At 44.0% G+C, this 16,304-nt stretch overlaps 1 protein-coding gene across 3 annotated transcripts in view; it reads right to left on the minus strand.

The window, feature by feature from the left end:
* LOC120997250 (cytochrome P450 2K6-like) overlaps positions 1 to 15,889 on the minus strand; it is a 127,801-nt gene extending 111,912 nt beyond the window's left edge. For 2 of the 3 annotated variants that reach the window (XM_040427257.1, XM_040427256.1), the window contains exon 1: positions 15,801 to 15,889. In XM_040427257.1, coding sequence (XP_040283191.1) covers positions 15,801 to 15,871 — 71 coding nt within the window. In that variant the 5' untranslated portion in view covers positions 15,872 to 15,889. Of the gene's footprint in view, positions 1 to 1,935; positions 1,960 to 15,800 lie in introns of those variants that run through there. The other variant, XM_040427259.1, reaches the window with a different exon arrangement.
* Positions 15,890 to 16,304: the final 415 nt, after the last annotated feature.

Below are 16,304 nucleotides of genomic sequence, written 5' to 3' on the forward strand. Positions count from 1 at the left end.
TCTTGGGTAGGGCATGATTTTTGCGGGATGAGATGACGGTTTTATTGGCACTATTTTGGGGTGCGTGTAACTTTTTGATCGCTTGCTATTACACTTTTTGTGATGTAAGGTGACAAAAAATAGCTTTTTTTACACAGTTTTTTTTTTTTTTAACGGTATACACCTGAGGGGTTAGTTCATGTGATATTTTTATATAGTAGGTTATTACGGACGTGGCGATACCTAATATGTATACTTTTTTTTATTTATGTAAGTTTTACACAATGATTTCATTTTTTAAACAAAAACTAAAAAATCATGTTTTAGTGTCTCCATATTCTGAGAGCCATAGTTTATTTCAGTTTTTGGGCGATTATCTTAGGTAGGGTCTCATTTTTTGCGGGATGAGGTGACGGCTTGATTGGTACTATTTTGGCATACATACGACTTTTTTTATCACTTTTATTACCTTTGTTGGGAAGCAAGGTGGGCAAAATTTCTATTTCATCATAGTTTTTCTTTTTTTTTTTTATGGCGTTAACCGTTTGGGTAAAGTAACATGAACGTTTTATAGATCAGGTCGTTACGGACGCGGTGATATCAAACATGTGTAAGGAATTTAATTTTTTTAATTTTTAATCAGTGATAAATGTGTTTTTTGAATTTTTACTTTTTCTTCACTTTTTTTTTACTTTTTTTTTACCCAGACCCACTTGGTTCTTGAAGATCCAGTGGGTCTGATGTCTGTATATTACAGTACAGTACACTATATAGTGTACTGTACTGTATTTTCACTTTACAAAGTCTGATTAGACTTCTGCCTTTAGCAGAAGTCTAATCAGCACCCTGGACAGCCTTTGATCAGTACCATGGACAGCCGGACGCCTGTGAAGGCGTCAGGTTGCCATGGTACCCATCACTCGCTGCCACAGCAGAGCAGTGAGAGATGGGGAGGGGGGCCCCCTCCCTCTCCCATCGGGGGCTGAAAAGGCACAGCAACCCCCTGATGGGAGAGGGAGGGAGCTCCCTCCCTCTTAACCTTTTCCATACAGCGGACCACGGCATGGAAGGGGTTAAATGCATGGCATCTGTGCTGACACTCTGCAAACTGCTCGGCCATCCTGAGAGAGGGGGTGGGCGGATGATCGCATGCCTGCCCACCCCCCAAGCACCGCCCGCACCCCCCTTCCCCGCTGTGCCCACTGGCAGATAACAAAGAGGGCAGCAGGGGGGGTTAAACATTAAAATTAAGCTTATTTGAAGTTTATGATCTGTGACCGCGGGGATCAGAGACTTACGAAACCGCAGGTCTGAATTGACCTGTGGTTTGCTGCGATCGCCGACATTGGGGGGGGGGGGGCACAGGACCCCCCAGCGCATCTAGCCAAGGTGCCTGCTCAATGATTTAAGCAGGCACCGGGTTCCGATCACCGCCCGCCGGTGATCGGAACCATACATGACGTACCGGTACGTCATGTGTCCTTAAGTACCAGGACAACATCATGTGTCCTGAAGAGGTTAACACAAGATTTATTGAGAGCAAAAGAAAATCATAAATTACTGCTTAAACTGCTAAAAGTCGCAGTCAGAGTGGTACAGGAGAACTGTAGTATAAAGGAAGGCAATACCCTTAGAAGAGTAGTTATGAAATATAATCATCAATAATGTGCAAAACCAAAAAACTGTCATGTTAGCATTTAATAACTAACTAAAACCCAATCACAGCAGGTCTCAACTAGCACACGCAAGTAAATGTACAAAAACCAAGTAACATATAAAACCAGATTCAAAGCATAGATGGCAAGGTGGATTACTGTTTGCCAGACAATATAACCTCTGTGCCATGCTGTACAATAACAGTATAACTCCTACACAGTGTAGCGGTATACTGTATATAGTGTGGCACAGTGTAGGCTATATGTGTATAACATAAACATACTCCACATGAAAACTTACAATTACTTGGCTTGGCCCTTGGGGATCTCGGACACCACTTCCACACTTGGCTGGGGGCTCGGTGGAGCTGATGTTGTGTTTTATCCTAATGAGAAAGATTTCATAATAAGGATTTGGAGAAGGGGCAGAGGGATAGCAGAGCAGGGAGAGGCTGGTGCTGCTACTAGGGGGTCATCCCATGGGGGAGTAAAAAAGCCCACCATAATGCCCCCCAGTAGAAATAATTCTCCTTATAATGTGCAAAACATACCCCCTTGTAATGCCCCCAGTTGAGCTAATGTTCCCATAATGTGCCAATATAAAATACCCCTTCTCAGTCCCCCCGTAGACGACCCCATAGTGCTCCTCTCCCCCCTTCCCCATAGTACCCACCATAATGTGTCCCAGTATAAAATGCCCCTATACAGAGCGCCCCATATAAAATATCCCTTCTTTTTAGCCTCAGTAGATGCCCCTATAGTGCCACCCAATAATGTGCCAGTAATAAGAGCCCCAATAGATGCCCCCCAATCATGTGCCAGTAAGATGTGCCCCCATAGATGCCCCCTAATCATGTGCTAGTAAGATGTGCCCCCATAGATGCATAGATGCCCCCAATCATGTGCCAGTAATAAGAGCCACTATAGATGCCCCCCAATCATGTGCCAGTAATAAGAGCCCCCCCACCATCATGTACCAGTAATAAGAGCCCCCCCCACCATCATGTGCCAGTAATAAGAGCCCCACCACCATCATGTGCCAGTAGCCAGAGTGCCCCCCCTATCATGTGCCAGTAGCCCCCTTATGTGCCAATCGCCCCCCTATCATGTGCCAGTAGCCCTCCTATCAAGTGCCAGTAGCCCCCCTTATGTGCCAGTAGCCCCCCTTATGTGCCAGTAGCCTCCTATCATGTGCCAGTAGCCCCCCTTATGTGCCAGTAGCCTCCTATCATGTGCCAGTATCCCCCTTATGTGCCAGTAGCCTCCTATCATGTGCCAGTAGCCCCCCTTATGTGCCAGTAGTCCCCCTTATGTGCCAGTAGCCCCCCTTATGTGCCAGTATCCCCCCTATCATGTGCCAGTAGTCCCCCTTATGTGCCAGTAGTCCCCCTTATGTGCCAGTAGTCCCCCTTATGTGCCAGTAGTCCCCCTTATGTGCCAGTAGTCCCCCTTATGTGCCAGTAGCCCCCCTTATGTCTGTGCCAGTAGTCCCCCCTGTGTGCCAGTAGCCCCTCCATCATGTGCCAGTATATGAAAAAAAACAAAAAAAAAATTATAGCTCTGCTATATCTACAGGGAGTGCAGAATTATTAGGCAAGTTGTATTTTTGAGGATTAATTTTATTATTGAACAACAACCATGTTCTCAATGAACCCAAAAAACTCATTAATATCAAAGCTGAATATTTTTGGAAGTGGTTTTTAGTTTGTTTTTAGTTTTAGCTATTTTAGGGGGATATCTGTGTGTGCAGGTGACTATTACTGTGCATAATTATTAGGCAACTTAACAAAAAACTAATATATACCCATTTTAATTATTTATTTTTACCTGTGAAACCAATATAACATCTCAACATTCACAAATATACATTTCTGACATTCAAAAACAAAACAAAAACAAATCAGTGACCAATATAGCCACCTTTCTTTGCAAGGACACTCAAATGCCTGCCATCCATGGATTCTGTCAGTGTTTTGATCTGTTCACCATCAACATTGCGTGCAGCAGCAACCACAGCCTCCCAGACACTGTTCAGAGAGGTGTACTGTTTTCCCTCCTTGTAAATCTCACATTTGATGATGGACCACAGGTTCTCAATGGGGTTCAGATCAGGTGAACAAGGAGGCCATGTCATTAGATTTTCTTCTTTTATACCCTTTCTTGCCAGCCACGCTGTGGAGTACTTGGACGCGTGTGATGGAGCATTGTCCTGCATGAAAATCATGTTTTTCTTGAAGGATGCAGACTTCTTCCTGTACCACTGCTTGAAGAAGGTGTCTTCCAGAAACTGGCAGTAGGACTGGGAGTTGAGCTTGACTCCATCCTCAACCCGAAAAGGCCCCACAAGCTCATCTTTGATGATACCAGCCCAAACCAGTACTCCACCTCCACCTTGCTGGCGTCTGAGTCGGACTGGAGCTCTCTGCCCTTTACCAATCCAGCCACGGGCCCATCCATCTGGCCCATCAAGACTCACTCTCATTTCATCAGTCCATAAAACCTTAGAAAAATCAGTCTTGAGATATTTCTTGGCCCAGTCTTGACGTTTCAGCTTGTGTGTCTTGTTCAGTGGTGGTCGTCTTTCAGCCTTTCTTACCTTGGCCATGTCTCTGAGTATTGCACACCTTGTGCTTTTGGGCACTCCAGTGATGTTGCAGCTCTGAAATATGGCCAAACTGGTGGCAAGTGGCATCTTGGCAGCTGCACGCTTGACTTTTCTCAGTTCATGGACAGTTATTTTGCGCCTTGGTTTTTCCACACGCTTCTTGCGACCCTGTTGACTATTTTGAATGAAACGCTTGATTGTTCGATGATCACGCTTCAGAAGCTTTGCAATTTTAAGAGTGCTGCATCCCTCTGCAAGATATCTCACTATTTTTGACTTTTCTGAGCCTGTCAAGTCCTTCTTTTGACCCATTTTGCCAAAGGAAAGGAAGTTGCCTAATAATTATGCACACCTAATATAGGGTGTTGATGTCATTAGACCACACCCCTTCTCATTACAGAGATGCACATCACCTAATATGCTTAATTGGTAGTAGGCTTTCGAGCCTATACAGCTTGGAGTAAGACAACATGCATAAAGAGGATGATGTGGTCAAAATACTCATTTGCCTAATAATTCTGCACGCAGTGTATATATCTCTAAGTTTCACTATATAGTAGATAGATATATAGAGATGTAGCACAGCTGGGTGTGCTGGGGCAGTTGTCATGTGTATAGATGTAGCAGAGCTGGGTGTGCTGGGGCAGCTATCATATATAGAGATATAGCAGAGCTGAATGCACTGGGGCAGCTGTCATGTGTAAAGATGTAGCAGAGCTGGGTGTGCTGGGGCAGCTGTCATGTGTATAGATGTAGCAGAGCTGGGTGTGCTGTGGCAGCTATCATATATATAGATATAGCAGAGCTGAGTGCGCTGGGGCAGCTGTCATGTGTATGGATGTACACTAGCTATCAAAGCTATAACAGAGTCTACAGTAGTCTCAAATTTTCAGTCAATGGCTATGCAGCTCTTATAGCTGTGTGGGTAAGTGCCTTGCCTCTGATACAAAAGGTCGTGGGTTCAAGTCCCAGCAGAAACTATTCTGAAATACAGGCTAAATTAGAATACACAAGCACTGACTCCATATATGGACATACAGCGCGGGACACAGGAAGAGGCTGCATCGCATCGCTGACATGGTGGTAAGTAGAAGTGTTTTTTTGTTTTTTTTAAATACCCGACTGTTACTGCCACATGGGGGTTGCGGGAGGCACTTGATACTGGCACATGAGGGGAGGGGGGTTGGCACCTGATACTGGCACATGTGGGGGAGGGATTTTTTGGCACTATGATACTGGCACATGGGGGAGAAGAAGAGAGGCACTTGGACTGGCACATTGGGGGGGTTGGCACTATGATATTGGCACATGGGGGGTGGGGAGGAGAGAGGCACTTAATACTGGCACATTGGGAGGGGGGAGATGGCACTATGATACTGGCACACGGTGGGGAAGGAGAGAGGCACTTGATACTGGCACTTTTTTGGGGGGGAGATGGCACTATGATACTGGGACATGGGGGGGAGAGAGGCACTTGATACTGGCACTTTTGGGGGGGGAGATGGCACTATGATACTGGGACATGGGGGGGAGGAGAGAGGCACTTGATACTGGCACATGGGGGGTGGGAAGGAGAGAGGCACTTGATACTGGCACTTTTTTTGGGGGGGAGATGGCACTATGATACTGGGACATGGGGGGGGAGAGAGGCAACGTAACATTTTAGACACTCATCTGCCATGGAAACCTTAAAAAGAAACCTGAAAACCCACCTCTTCAGACAAGCCTACAAACTACAGTAACCCTGCTGCCACCATGACCAGCTTTATCTAGGTCTACTGTATCTGTCTCCCATCCCTCAGATTGTAAGCTTTTGCGGGCAGGTTCCTCTCTCCTTCTGTACCAGTTTTTAACGTGTCATGCTTATTATACTTGTTTTTATTATGTATGCATACCCAGTATCATATGGTTAGCACCATAGAATGAATGGCGATTTAATAATAAATAATAATAAATTGTGTTGCTATCCCTGGTAGTTGACCCTGGCTATGACATACCACACTACTGCATTACCCAATAGATATTTTGTTGAGATTATTTCTACATCTGGGTCTAACTCCTGCCAACACCTAACTACTCTTCTGTCTTGCCCTTGGACTTCTGCTTTTTGTTGACACCTACATCTCTACCCAATGTCTCCTACTGCTCATTTGGTCTTTCCAAATGGAACATCTTTCAAGTGCAACTCTTTAAGTACACATCCAGAATTATACCAGAATGTGACCAGAAGTGAACCATAGGTAATTACAGATATAGTTATTGCAAACAATGTTTCAATCTTTCATCTTACTCTTCTCACTTTTCCAAAACCTCCCGAAATACCCCCACATCCATTCACCCAGCCAGGAACTATTCATCTCTCCCTCCTTTTTACCTTCTCATCTGACCGCTTGCACAAACCTGTTTGGCAACATAAAACACTTCCTTCCAAAACACACACTGATACCTCATGCCCTCTCTTATTCTCACCTACTAACACTTTCTCTGTTCTCCTTATTGCTGGTGATATCTCTCCAAATCCAGGCCCCTCTCAGCATATCCCCACTATCACCTCCACGTCCCAGTACAAATCTCCTTCTATAAATTTCTGCAACCCCTTAAACCTAATAACCATTCCTCTGACCCCTGCTCCTTTGGTTCCTCTTGCAGGAGCATTATGGAATCTAACAATGGAATGTAACAAACTGTCCTACATTCATGACCTCAAAAACTTTCCTTTCTGGGTCTCACAGAAACATGTCTGACACCCTCTGACACCTCCTCCCCTGCTGCACTCTCTTATAGCGAATTTTATTTCACTCACACCCCCCGCCCCAGCTGCGAATATGGTGGAGAAGTTGGTCTTCTCCTATCCGACACCTGCTTTTACAGCCCAACTCCACTGCCACCCTCCATTACGCTCATTTCATTTCAAGTGCACTCTGTTCGCATTTACTCTCCCTCCAACCTTCAAGTAGCGGTAATTAACCCCCCCCCCCAGGCCCAGCCACCATCTTTCTTGACCACTTTAACACCTGGCTCCTACACTTTCTTTCTGCCAACATCCCCACTATCATCATGGGTGACTTCAACATCCCTATTGACACCTGCCACACATCCGCCTCTAAACGCCTATCATTCTCTTCCTCCTTCAGCCTCTCACAGTGGTCTACAGCTCCCACCCACAGAGATGGTCACACTTTGGATCTTATCTTTACCCGCCTCTGCTCCCTATCTAACCTTTCTAATTTGACTCTCCCACTATCTGGCCACAACCTACTCACCTTCTCTTCACTCGTCTCTTCTGCTGCTCCCCCGGTCCACACACTAGCACCCCCCTGCAGGAACCTTAAACATCTCGACTTTTGCCTGCTCTCTGACTCTCTTCTGCCACTCTCTACCATCTGTTCCCTCCAAGACCTAGATGCTGCCACCACCCTGTATAACACCACAACAAGTACAGCTCTGAACACTGTTGCCCTTCTCACACACAACAAAACCCAAAAAATCAACAGACAACCCTGGCACACCAACCTAACCAAAAAACTCAGACAAGCTTCCAGGGCTGCTGAGCGGCGGTGGTAGAAATCCCATTCTAAAGATCAATTCACCTCATACAAACAATCCCTCCTCATATTCAAATCCTCACTTGCTGATGCAAAACAGGCCTACTTCTAATCTCTCATATCTTCCCTGGCCCACAGCCCTAAACAACCTTTTTAACACTTAACTCCCTTCTCCGTCCCCCAGCGCCCCCACCCTCTCCTCTCATCTCAGCTGAGAACTTTGCCGTATACTTCAAACAAAAGATAGCTAACATTAGAGACAGCTTCAGTACACAGTCCCCACAGACCCTCTACACAACTGCTCGGTCCTCTTCTCCCAAAACCCACTTCTCCACCATTACAGAAGAAAAACTGTCCAGTCTACTCTCCAGATCACATCTCATCACCTGTGCACTTGACCCAATCCCATCCCACCTCATCCCTAACCTCACCACAGCGTTTATCCCAGCCTTAACTCATCTCTTCAACCTATCACTAACCTCTGTTGTCTTCCCCTCTGCTTTTAAACATGCGACCAGTACACCCATCCTCAAAAAGCCTTCACTTGATGTCACGGTCATTTGTTGTTTGACCGTTACGCGGTTGCCGTGCAGACTGGTTGCCAGGGGCAACGTGTAGTTTGTGGTTTGCACGTGCACTTCCCCTTTATGGTGTACCTCCCTGCTCTTTGGTCAGCAAGGGGTTAATCTTTTTGCTAGTGAGGATTAAGGGGTTTGCTGGGTGTGGTCACTTGCGTTACTTATACCTGTGGCTTTTGGCCAGGAGTGAGTTGTATTCCAGCCTTGGTGTGTGCTGGAGTTATGCTCTGTCTGGTTGTTCCATCTTCCAGAGTGAGGGCCACCTAGTAAGACATCGATGTCTTCAGCAATGTCTTCCTTATGTCTCCTCCTTTTTCCCTACCTTACCTGTGGTTATGTTTGGTGTGGGTATATGTTCTGGGGTGGTTGTTTTGTCTAGTTGTTGTTCTGTGTCTAGTCAGTGTTTGGAGTATTATTCTGTCCGGCATGGATGCTAGATGTTCCCCTGTTTGTCTGTTGTGGCCTCCGGAAGGGGGTCTCATGGTTTCCCGGAGGGGTGAACAAAATGTCAAGTCTGTGAGCTGTTTCTGGAATGCTGGTTCCTGTGTGACAGTATGTCCCACTAGGTGGCCCTCACACAGTAGGATGGAACATCCAGACAAGGATCATAACTCCAGCACACAACAAGGCTGGAGTACAACTGACAGCTCTCCATAATGCAGCAGGAAATTACCTTTTTGAAATATGAGATTTTTAAATTAACCATTAAACAAACTCAGGATGAGAACATTGCAATGCCACTGCCACAGAGGCCCCCTAGAAATGGAAGATGGGTTACTGTAGGTTCTGGCAGACTGAGAGTTGTGGCTAGAAGACATGTCCCACAGTCTGTGGCTCTCCATAATTCATTTGCAGCACTTTCAGAGTGCAAGAGCAACATGGAGGATGGCTCAAGCACAGTGGGTGAGGAACAATCATCTCCCATGCCTAAAGTATGCAAAACTGCAGCCAAAGACAAAAAGGAGAAGGTGAGGACTGATAGTCAGCAGCTGTTGGTGGGCGATTCCATCATAAGAGTTGTGAAGTTTGAGGAGAATGGTGTTGTGAGATGTCTCCCTGGTTCTACTGCTAGCAGGGACAGACGACAAATCCTTAACCACTTGATATCTGGGCCATTTGACCCCTTCCTGACCAGGCCTAATTTTGCAAAACTGACATATCTCAATTTATGTGGTAATAACTTTGGAATGCCTTTACTTATCCAAGTCATTCAGAGATTGTTTTCTCATGACACATTGTACTTCATGATAGTCATAAAGTTGAGTCAATATATTTCACCTTTATTTATGAAAAAATCCCAAATTTACCAAAAATTTTGAAAAATTTGCATTTTCTAAATTTCAATTTCTCTGCTTTTAAAACAGAAAGTGATACCTCATAAAATATTTATTACTTAACATTCCCCATATGTCTACTTTATGTTGGCATCATTTTGGAAATGTAATTTAATTTTTTTAGGACGTTAGAAGGCTTAGAAGTTTAGAAGCAATTCTTCACATTTTTAAGAAAATTGCCAAAACCCACTTTTTAAGGACCAGTTCAGGTCTGAAGTCACTTTGTGTGGCCTACATAGTGGATACCCCCATAAATGACCCCATTGTAGAAACTAAACCCCTCAAGTTACTTAAAACCGATTTTACAAACTTTGTTAACCCTTTAAGCGTTCCACAAGAATTAAAGGAAAATGGAGATCAAATTTTTAAATTTCACTTTTTTGGCAGATTTTCCATTTTAATCCAATTTCTTCTTTAACACAGCGATGGTTAACAGCCAAACAAAACTCAATATTTATTACCCAGATTCTGCGGTTTACAGAAACACCCCACATGTGGTCATAAACTGCTGTATGGGCACACGGCAGGGCGCAGAAGAAAAGCAACTCCACATGGTTTTTAGATGCCATGTCCCATTTGAAGCCCCCGTGATGCACCCTTACAGTAGAAACTTCCAAGAAGTGACCCCATTTTGGAAACTAGGGGATAAGGTGCCAGTTTTATTGGTACTATTTTTGGGTACATATGATTTTTTGATCATTCATTATAACACTTTATGGGGCAAGGTGACCAAAAAATTGCTTGTTTTAGCACAGTTTTTATTTATTTATTTTTACAGCGTTCACCTGAGGGGTTCAGTCAAGTGACATTTTTATAGAGCAGATTTTTACGGACGTGGCGATACCTAATATGTATACTTTTTCTTATTTATTAAAGTTTTACACAATAATAGCCTTTTTGAAACAAAAAAATTATGTTTTAATCTGTCCATGTTCTGAGAGCTATAGTTTTTTTATTTTTTGAGAGATTTTCTTTTGTAGGGGCTCATTTTTTGTGGGATGAGGTGACGGTTTTATTGGTACCATTTTGTGTGACATACGCCTTTTTGATCACTTGGTGTTGCACTTTTTGTGATGTAAGGTGACAAAAATTGCTTGTTTTGACACAGTTTTTTTTTTTTTTACGGTGTTCACCCGAGGGGTTAGGTCATGTGATATTTTTATAGAGCTGGTTTTTACGGACGCGGCAATACCTAATATGTATACTTTTTTTATTTATTTCACTTTAACACAATAATAGCATTTTTAAAACCAAAAAAATTATGTTTTAGTGTCTCCATGTTCTAAGAGCTATATTTTTTTTATTTTTTGAGAGATTTTCTTATGTAGGTGCTCATTTTTTGCGGGATGAGGTGACTGTTTTATTGGTACCATTTTGTGGGACATACGCCTTTTTGATCACTTGGTGTTGCACTTTTTGTGATGTAAGGTGACAAAAATGGCTTTTTTTTACAGTTATTTATTTTTATTTTTTATGGTGTTTATTGGACTGGGTCGATTATGTGATATATTTATAGAGCCGACCGTCACGGACGCGGCAATACCAAATATGTCTATTTTATTTTATTTTTTCTATTTTTAAATTATTATTTTTTATTCCTTACTTGGGGAATTTTTTTTTCAACATGTGAAAACGTTATTTATTTATTTTTTTTACATTTTATTTTAATTTTTTTTATTTTACACTTTGCGTCCCCCATAAGGTCATACAAGACCTCTGGGGGACATTTAACTTCACTTTTTTTTTTTCTTTTCACTGTTGATTTCTCCTGTAACTGGGGCTGACATAGTAGCCCCAGTTACAGGAGAAATGCACCCCCCAGAAAGGCTGTACAGCGCAATACTGTGCTGTACAGCCTCAGTGCAGGGCTGATCGAGGTCTCTGGAGACCTGACAGCTCTTGCACTCACCCGGCTCAGGCAGTTACATGTCCTGGAGATCGGGCTGATTAGACTCCAGTGAAAACAGCTGCTGGGGGAATGTAAATGTTCTGATCTCGCTCTCCTGCCAGCACTAATGAGAGGGAGACAGCACAAGCCTTTCTGAGCGCTGTAACTGCAAATTACAGCGCTCACAACACATGCTCTGGAGACAATGCTGATTTGTCTCCAGTGAAAACAGCTGCTGGGGGATCGCTGGTGGGGTGTGAATGTACCGATCTCCTTCTCCTGCCAGCGCTACAGAGAGGGAGACGGTACAAGCATTTCAGAGCGCTGTAACTGGAAATTACAGCGCTCACATGCCCCGGAGACCATGCTGATCAGTCTCCAGGGCTTACAGTTTAACATTACAATCGAGATGCCTAGTTTAAATACCGATCTCCCTCTCTGACTGGCAGTAATAAGAGGGAGATGGTAGATGCATTTGTGATTGCTCTGACTGCTTGTCAGAGCGATCAAAAGCCCGGAGACCAGCAAAAAAGGTCTCAGGGTAAAGCTCCATGTTCTTGGCTGTCAGGAGGGAGCTTAGTCACGGAGTTTCTATGTACAGGGGCGGAGCACAGGGGGGAAAGCTGCAGGACATTTTAAAACGTGCTTTCAGAAATAGAGATCCACCTCCCGGACGTTTATAGTCAATGGGCAGACGGGAGGTGGTTAATATTGTTAGGCAAGCAAAGCAGGAAAGGGAAGTGGATGTTATTGTCCATCTTGGGACAAACGATCTGGCTTGCAATGAGGTTTCAAAGGTGAAAGAAGCTTTTCACACACTTGGAAAGGATATACGGGAGGTTGCATCAACTGTTTCATTCTCTGCAGTTTTGCCTGTGCATAACGTTCAGCATGAAAGGAAGATGCGCATTAAGGAATTCAATGTATGGCTTGGTGAATGGTGTCTGAACCAAGGGTTTGGCTTTGTGTCTCATGTTAGCTCTTGTTGGAATGGAAAAGAACTGTACAAGAAAGATGGTTTGCATCTTTCTCTCAAGGGAACGAATGTCCTCGGTGAACAGTTCCAAGTATTTTCTAAGGAGCATTTAAACTAGGAAAGGGGGGCAAAAGAGTGATAATCCAGCAGTCCGACTGCCCCCCGGAACAATGCCAGAAGATGCCAGTAGCACAAAGTTTAAGAAATGACAAGCTCAGATTCTTGTCTACAAATGCTTGCAGTCGTGGTAGCTGCAAATACAGTGAAGGAGTTTAAGCATGCATGGGATAGGCATAAGGCCATCCTTCATATAAGATAGGGCCAGGGGCTATCCATAGTATTCAGTATATTGGGCAGAAGAGATGGGCCAAATGGTTCTTATCTGCCGACACATTCTATGTTTATATGTAACATGGATAAAACAGAATTCATCATCTTTCCCCCCATCTTGCTCAACCCCCCCCAACAGACCTATATATCGCGATCAATGGCTGCGCACTCTCCCCGGTCAACCAAGTCTGCTGTCTTGGAATGCCCTTGGATTCTGCCCTCTCCTTCTGACCGCACATCCAAGCCCTTTCCACCACTTGCCGCCTCCAACTCAAAAACATCTTCCGCATCCGCGCTTTCCTTAACTTTAAATCTGCAAAAATGCTTGTACATGCCCTTATCATCTCCCGCCTAGACTACTGCAACATTCTCCTCTGCGGCCTTCCATCTAGCACTCTTGCACCCCTCCAATCTATCCTCAACTCTGCTGCCTGACTAATCCACCTCTCACCCTATTACTCCTCTGCCTCTCCCCTCTGCCATTCCTTTCACTGGCTCCCCATTGCCCAGCGAATTCAGTTTAAAATACTAACAAATACATACAAGGCTGATCACAACCTGTCCCCTCCATACCTCCTGATACATCCCCGCATGCAATCTCCGATCCTCACAAGACCTCCTCTACTCTTATCACCTCTTTCCACAATCGCCTCCAAGATTTCTCCCGTGCATCCCTCACACTCTGGAACTCGCTACCCCAACATATTGGACCTATCACCTACAGTGGAATCCTTCAAAAGAAACCTAAAAACCCACCTCTTCAGACAAGCCTACAGTGACCCTGCTGCCTCTATACCGCCATGACCAGCTTCACCCTCACCTACTGTGACCTTCTCCCATACCATGTAGATTGTAAGTCCTCATGGGCAGGGCCCTCTCTCCTTCTGTACCAGTTTGTAACTCATCTTGTTTATGCTTAGTGCAATTGTCTGTATTATGTATTTATACCCCTTTTCATATGTACAGCACCATGGAATGAATGGCTCTTTAATAATAAATAATAATAATTTGTATCACCATCTGATGACTATCCTGGTGGGGTTAATCCTAGAGTTAAAGATCAGGAGTCTGCTTAGACTCCATTCCTCAGTCTGCCCAGTGCCAAGTAATTTGCCATCTCTAAGGTTCCAATACAAGCAGCTGCACACAGAACCAAAGGAGGGTTAACCCTTGCAATGCTGCAGAAAGAGATGAGTTTCAGTGAAGAATATTCCGATACACACATAGGAAACAGGTGCCCGGGTGCACTGCCAGAGCACTAGAACTGTGACAGACACTGGGTGAGTGGAGTAGCAGCTGTGCAATCCAGAATTAGTGGGACAGGGAGGGCACGGTGATTACAGATGGGAGATAGATAATAGATATGTAGATAAATAGATATTAGAAGATGTTTTATAAATATATAGATATATATTGGAGGCTAATAGATAAATAGATGGATAGATATTAGATACGGTAGATATACAGTGTGGTGGCAACCCACTGCATAAGGGGTTAATGTAGTAGCATTATGCATCTTGTATTCCAAAGGTTGTTTGTGGGTAATAGGGGTTAACTTCCCAAAGCAGCCCCTCAGTAACAGTAGTAAAGTGGTGGCTCCTCCACCAACTTCCTATAGGATGGGAAGTACAGTAAGTTAGTCTGGTGTAGGCTGTTAATATGTGTGCAGCCAGGAGAAAGTGCTAGGAGCTGCTATAGTGTTTGTCTGGTTTATGAGAGGAGAAGCAGAAGACAGGGAGATACAATTGCCAACCTATGAGGGAAAGTTAAATCGGATTTGATTGAATGCACCGTGGGCATTTACAAGGAAAAGTGCAGGAAAATACAAGCCAGTGAAAGGTAACAGATCTACTGTTTGCCTGTTGTGGACTTCACTGCATTTTGTGTTGGAAGAGAAGCTGCAGACACCCACCCACCCTGAGACAGACTGTGCTACTGTTATAAAACTGCTCCCACAGAGGATATAGCAGTAATACTGACTGAAGAAGAGAACATAGAGCTGAGCATTGTAGTGCCGCATTTGTGAACAGAGAAACAGAATTATTGAGAGAGAGAAAATTGCACTCCTTTGGTCGGATGATGGAGGCTGCATTGCTTATCTGTAGAGAAACTCAGATGAGACTAGTAAGCTGCCTGTCCTCCCATACACAAGCCAGGAGAAAATTGCCTAAAGTCATCTGTAAAGACTGTGCTTGTATTTGGGAGTGCCTCTGTGAATCATCTGCCTAACTGCCTCAATAAAATACAGTGAGGCACTAACACCAACCTCGTCATCGTGTGCACAAACACCTGCATTATCACAATGCCGCGTAGATAGAGGAACTATTAACCTACAAACGAGGGATCAACGTAAACAGTAGAACACTGTGTCTGCAGGAGTTTCTACATAATCCTGAATCATACAGTTTTGTAGTAATCTAGCAGATTTTTCTTAGGCTGGGTTCACAACATGTTTTGAGACTCCCCTAGTGAGATAGGTCCCTCACACAGTCCCTCTCTCTCTAGCACAGTAGTGCATTCAATACTTCCCCTCCCACTGAATGTTTTGTACAAATTTAACCCATTCCACCAAATGCAGCAAAGCCTCTAATTGTGCTGCATGTGGTGAAGGGGTTAAACTGTCCCACAAACTCTTTGAGGCATCAGTGTAATGGAGGCTAGTGAGGGACAACATACATTAGCCTGGGTTCACATCAGTTCACATACATTTAGTGTATATGTCAGGAAACCTACAGGTAATGTTTGTATATGGCAGTGTGGAATGGTGTAATAGACTGCCCCATCCCATCCTGCAGTGTACTGTCATCAAAACGATCCCTTTATCAAAAGTTACGATAGCCTATGGGTGGCAGAAGCCTTACATTGTATTAAACAGAAAAGTAAGAAAAGATTAAGAATGTGTTGTCTTACCCGTAGCTCTGCAGTGTGGACTGTACAGAGGGCAGATCCTGTTTTTTCTCTTTTGTCCTAGTTCCGCCCATAGTTAACTCCTAGCAAGCCAGCCGTACTCACTGACATATCAGTGTGCCAAACATAATAACAATAATAGAAGAATATAATTATACCTGTACATATAATAAATAGATCTTCACGCTGAAGCTGTAAGGAGCAGGCGTAGCACTGTGTCATGAGTAGGGATGAGCGAACCTGTGGAAGTTCGGGTTCGCTAGGTTTGGCCAAACTTCAGGTCAAAGTTCGGGACCAGAACTTGACCCCAAACCCAAACCCCATTGAAGATAATGGAGACCCAAACTTCACTTTATTATTTTCCGTTATAACATGGTTATATTGTAAAATAATAGAATTCTTAAGACAGAATGTAAATCAATATGGCCATTTAGGGGTTAAAAAAACAAAAACAACTTACCTCATCCATTTGATCGCGCTGCAGCAGCTTTTTCTATCTTCACTGAA

Source organism: Bufo bufo, chromosome 4 (assembly GCF_905171765.1).
Source record: "Bufo bufo chromosome 4, aBufBuf1.1, whole genome shotgun sequence".
In the NCBI taxonomy this organism is placed as follows: Eukaryota; Metazoa; Chordata; class Amphibia; order Anura; family Bufonidae; genus Bufo; species Bufo bufo.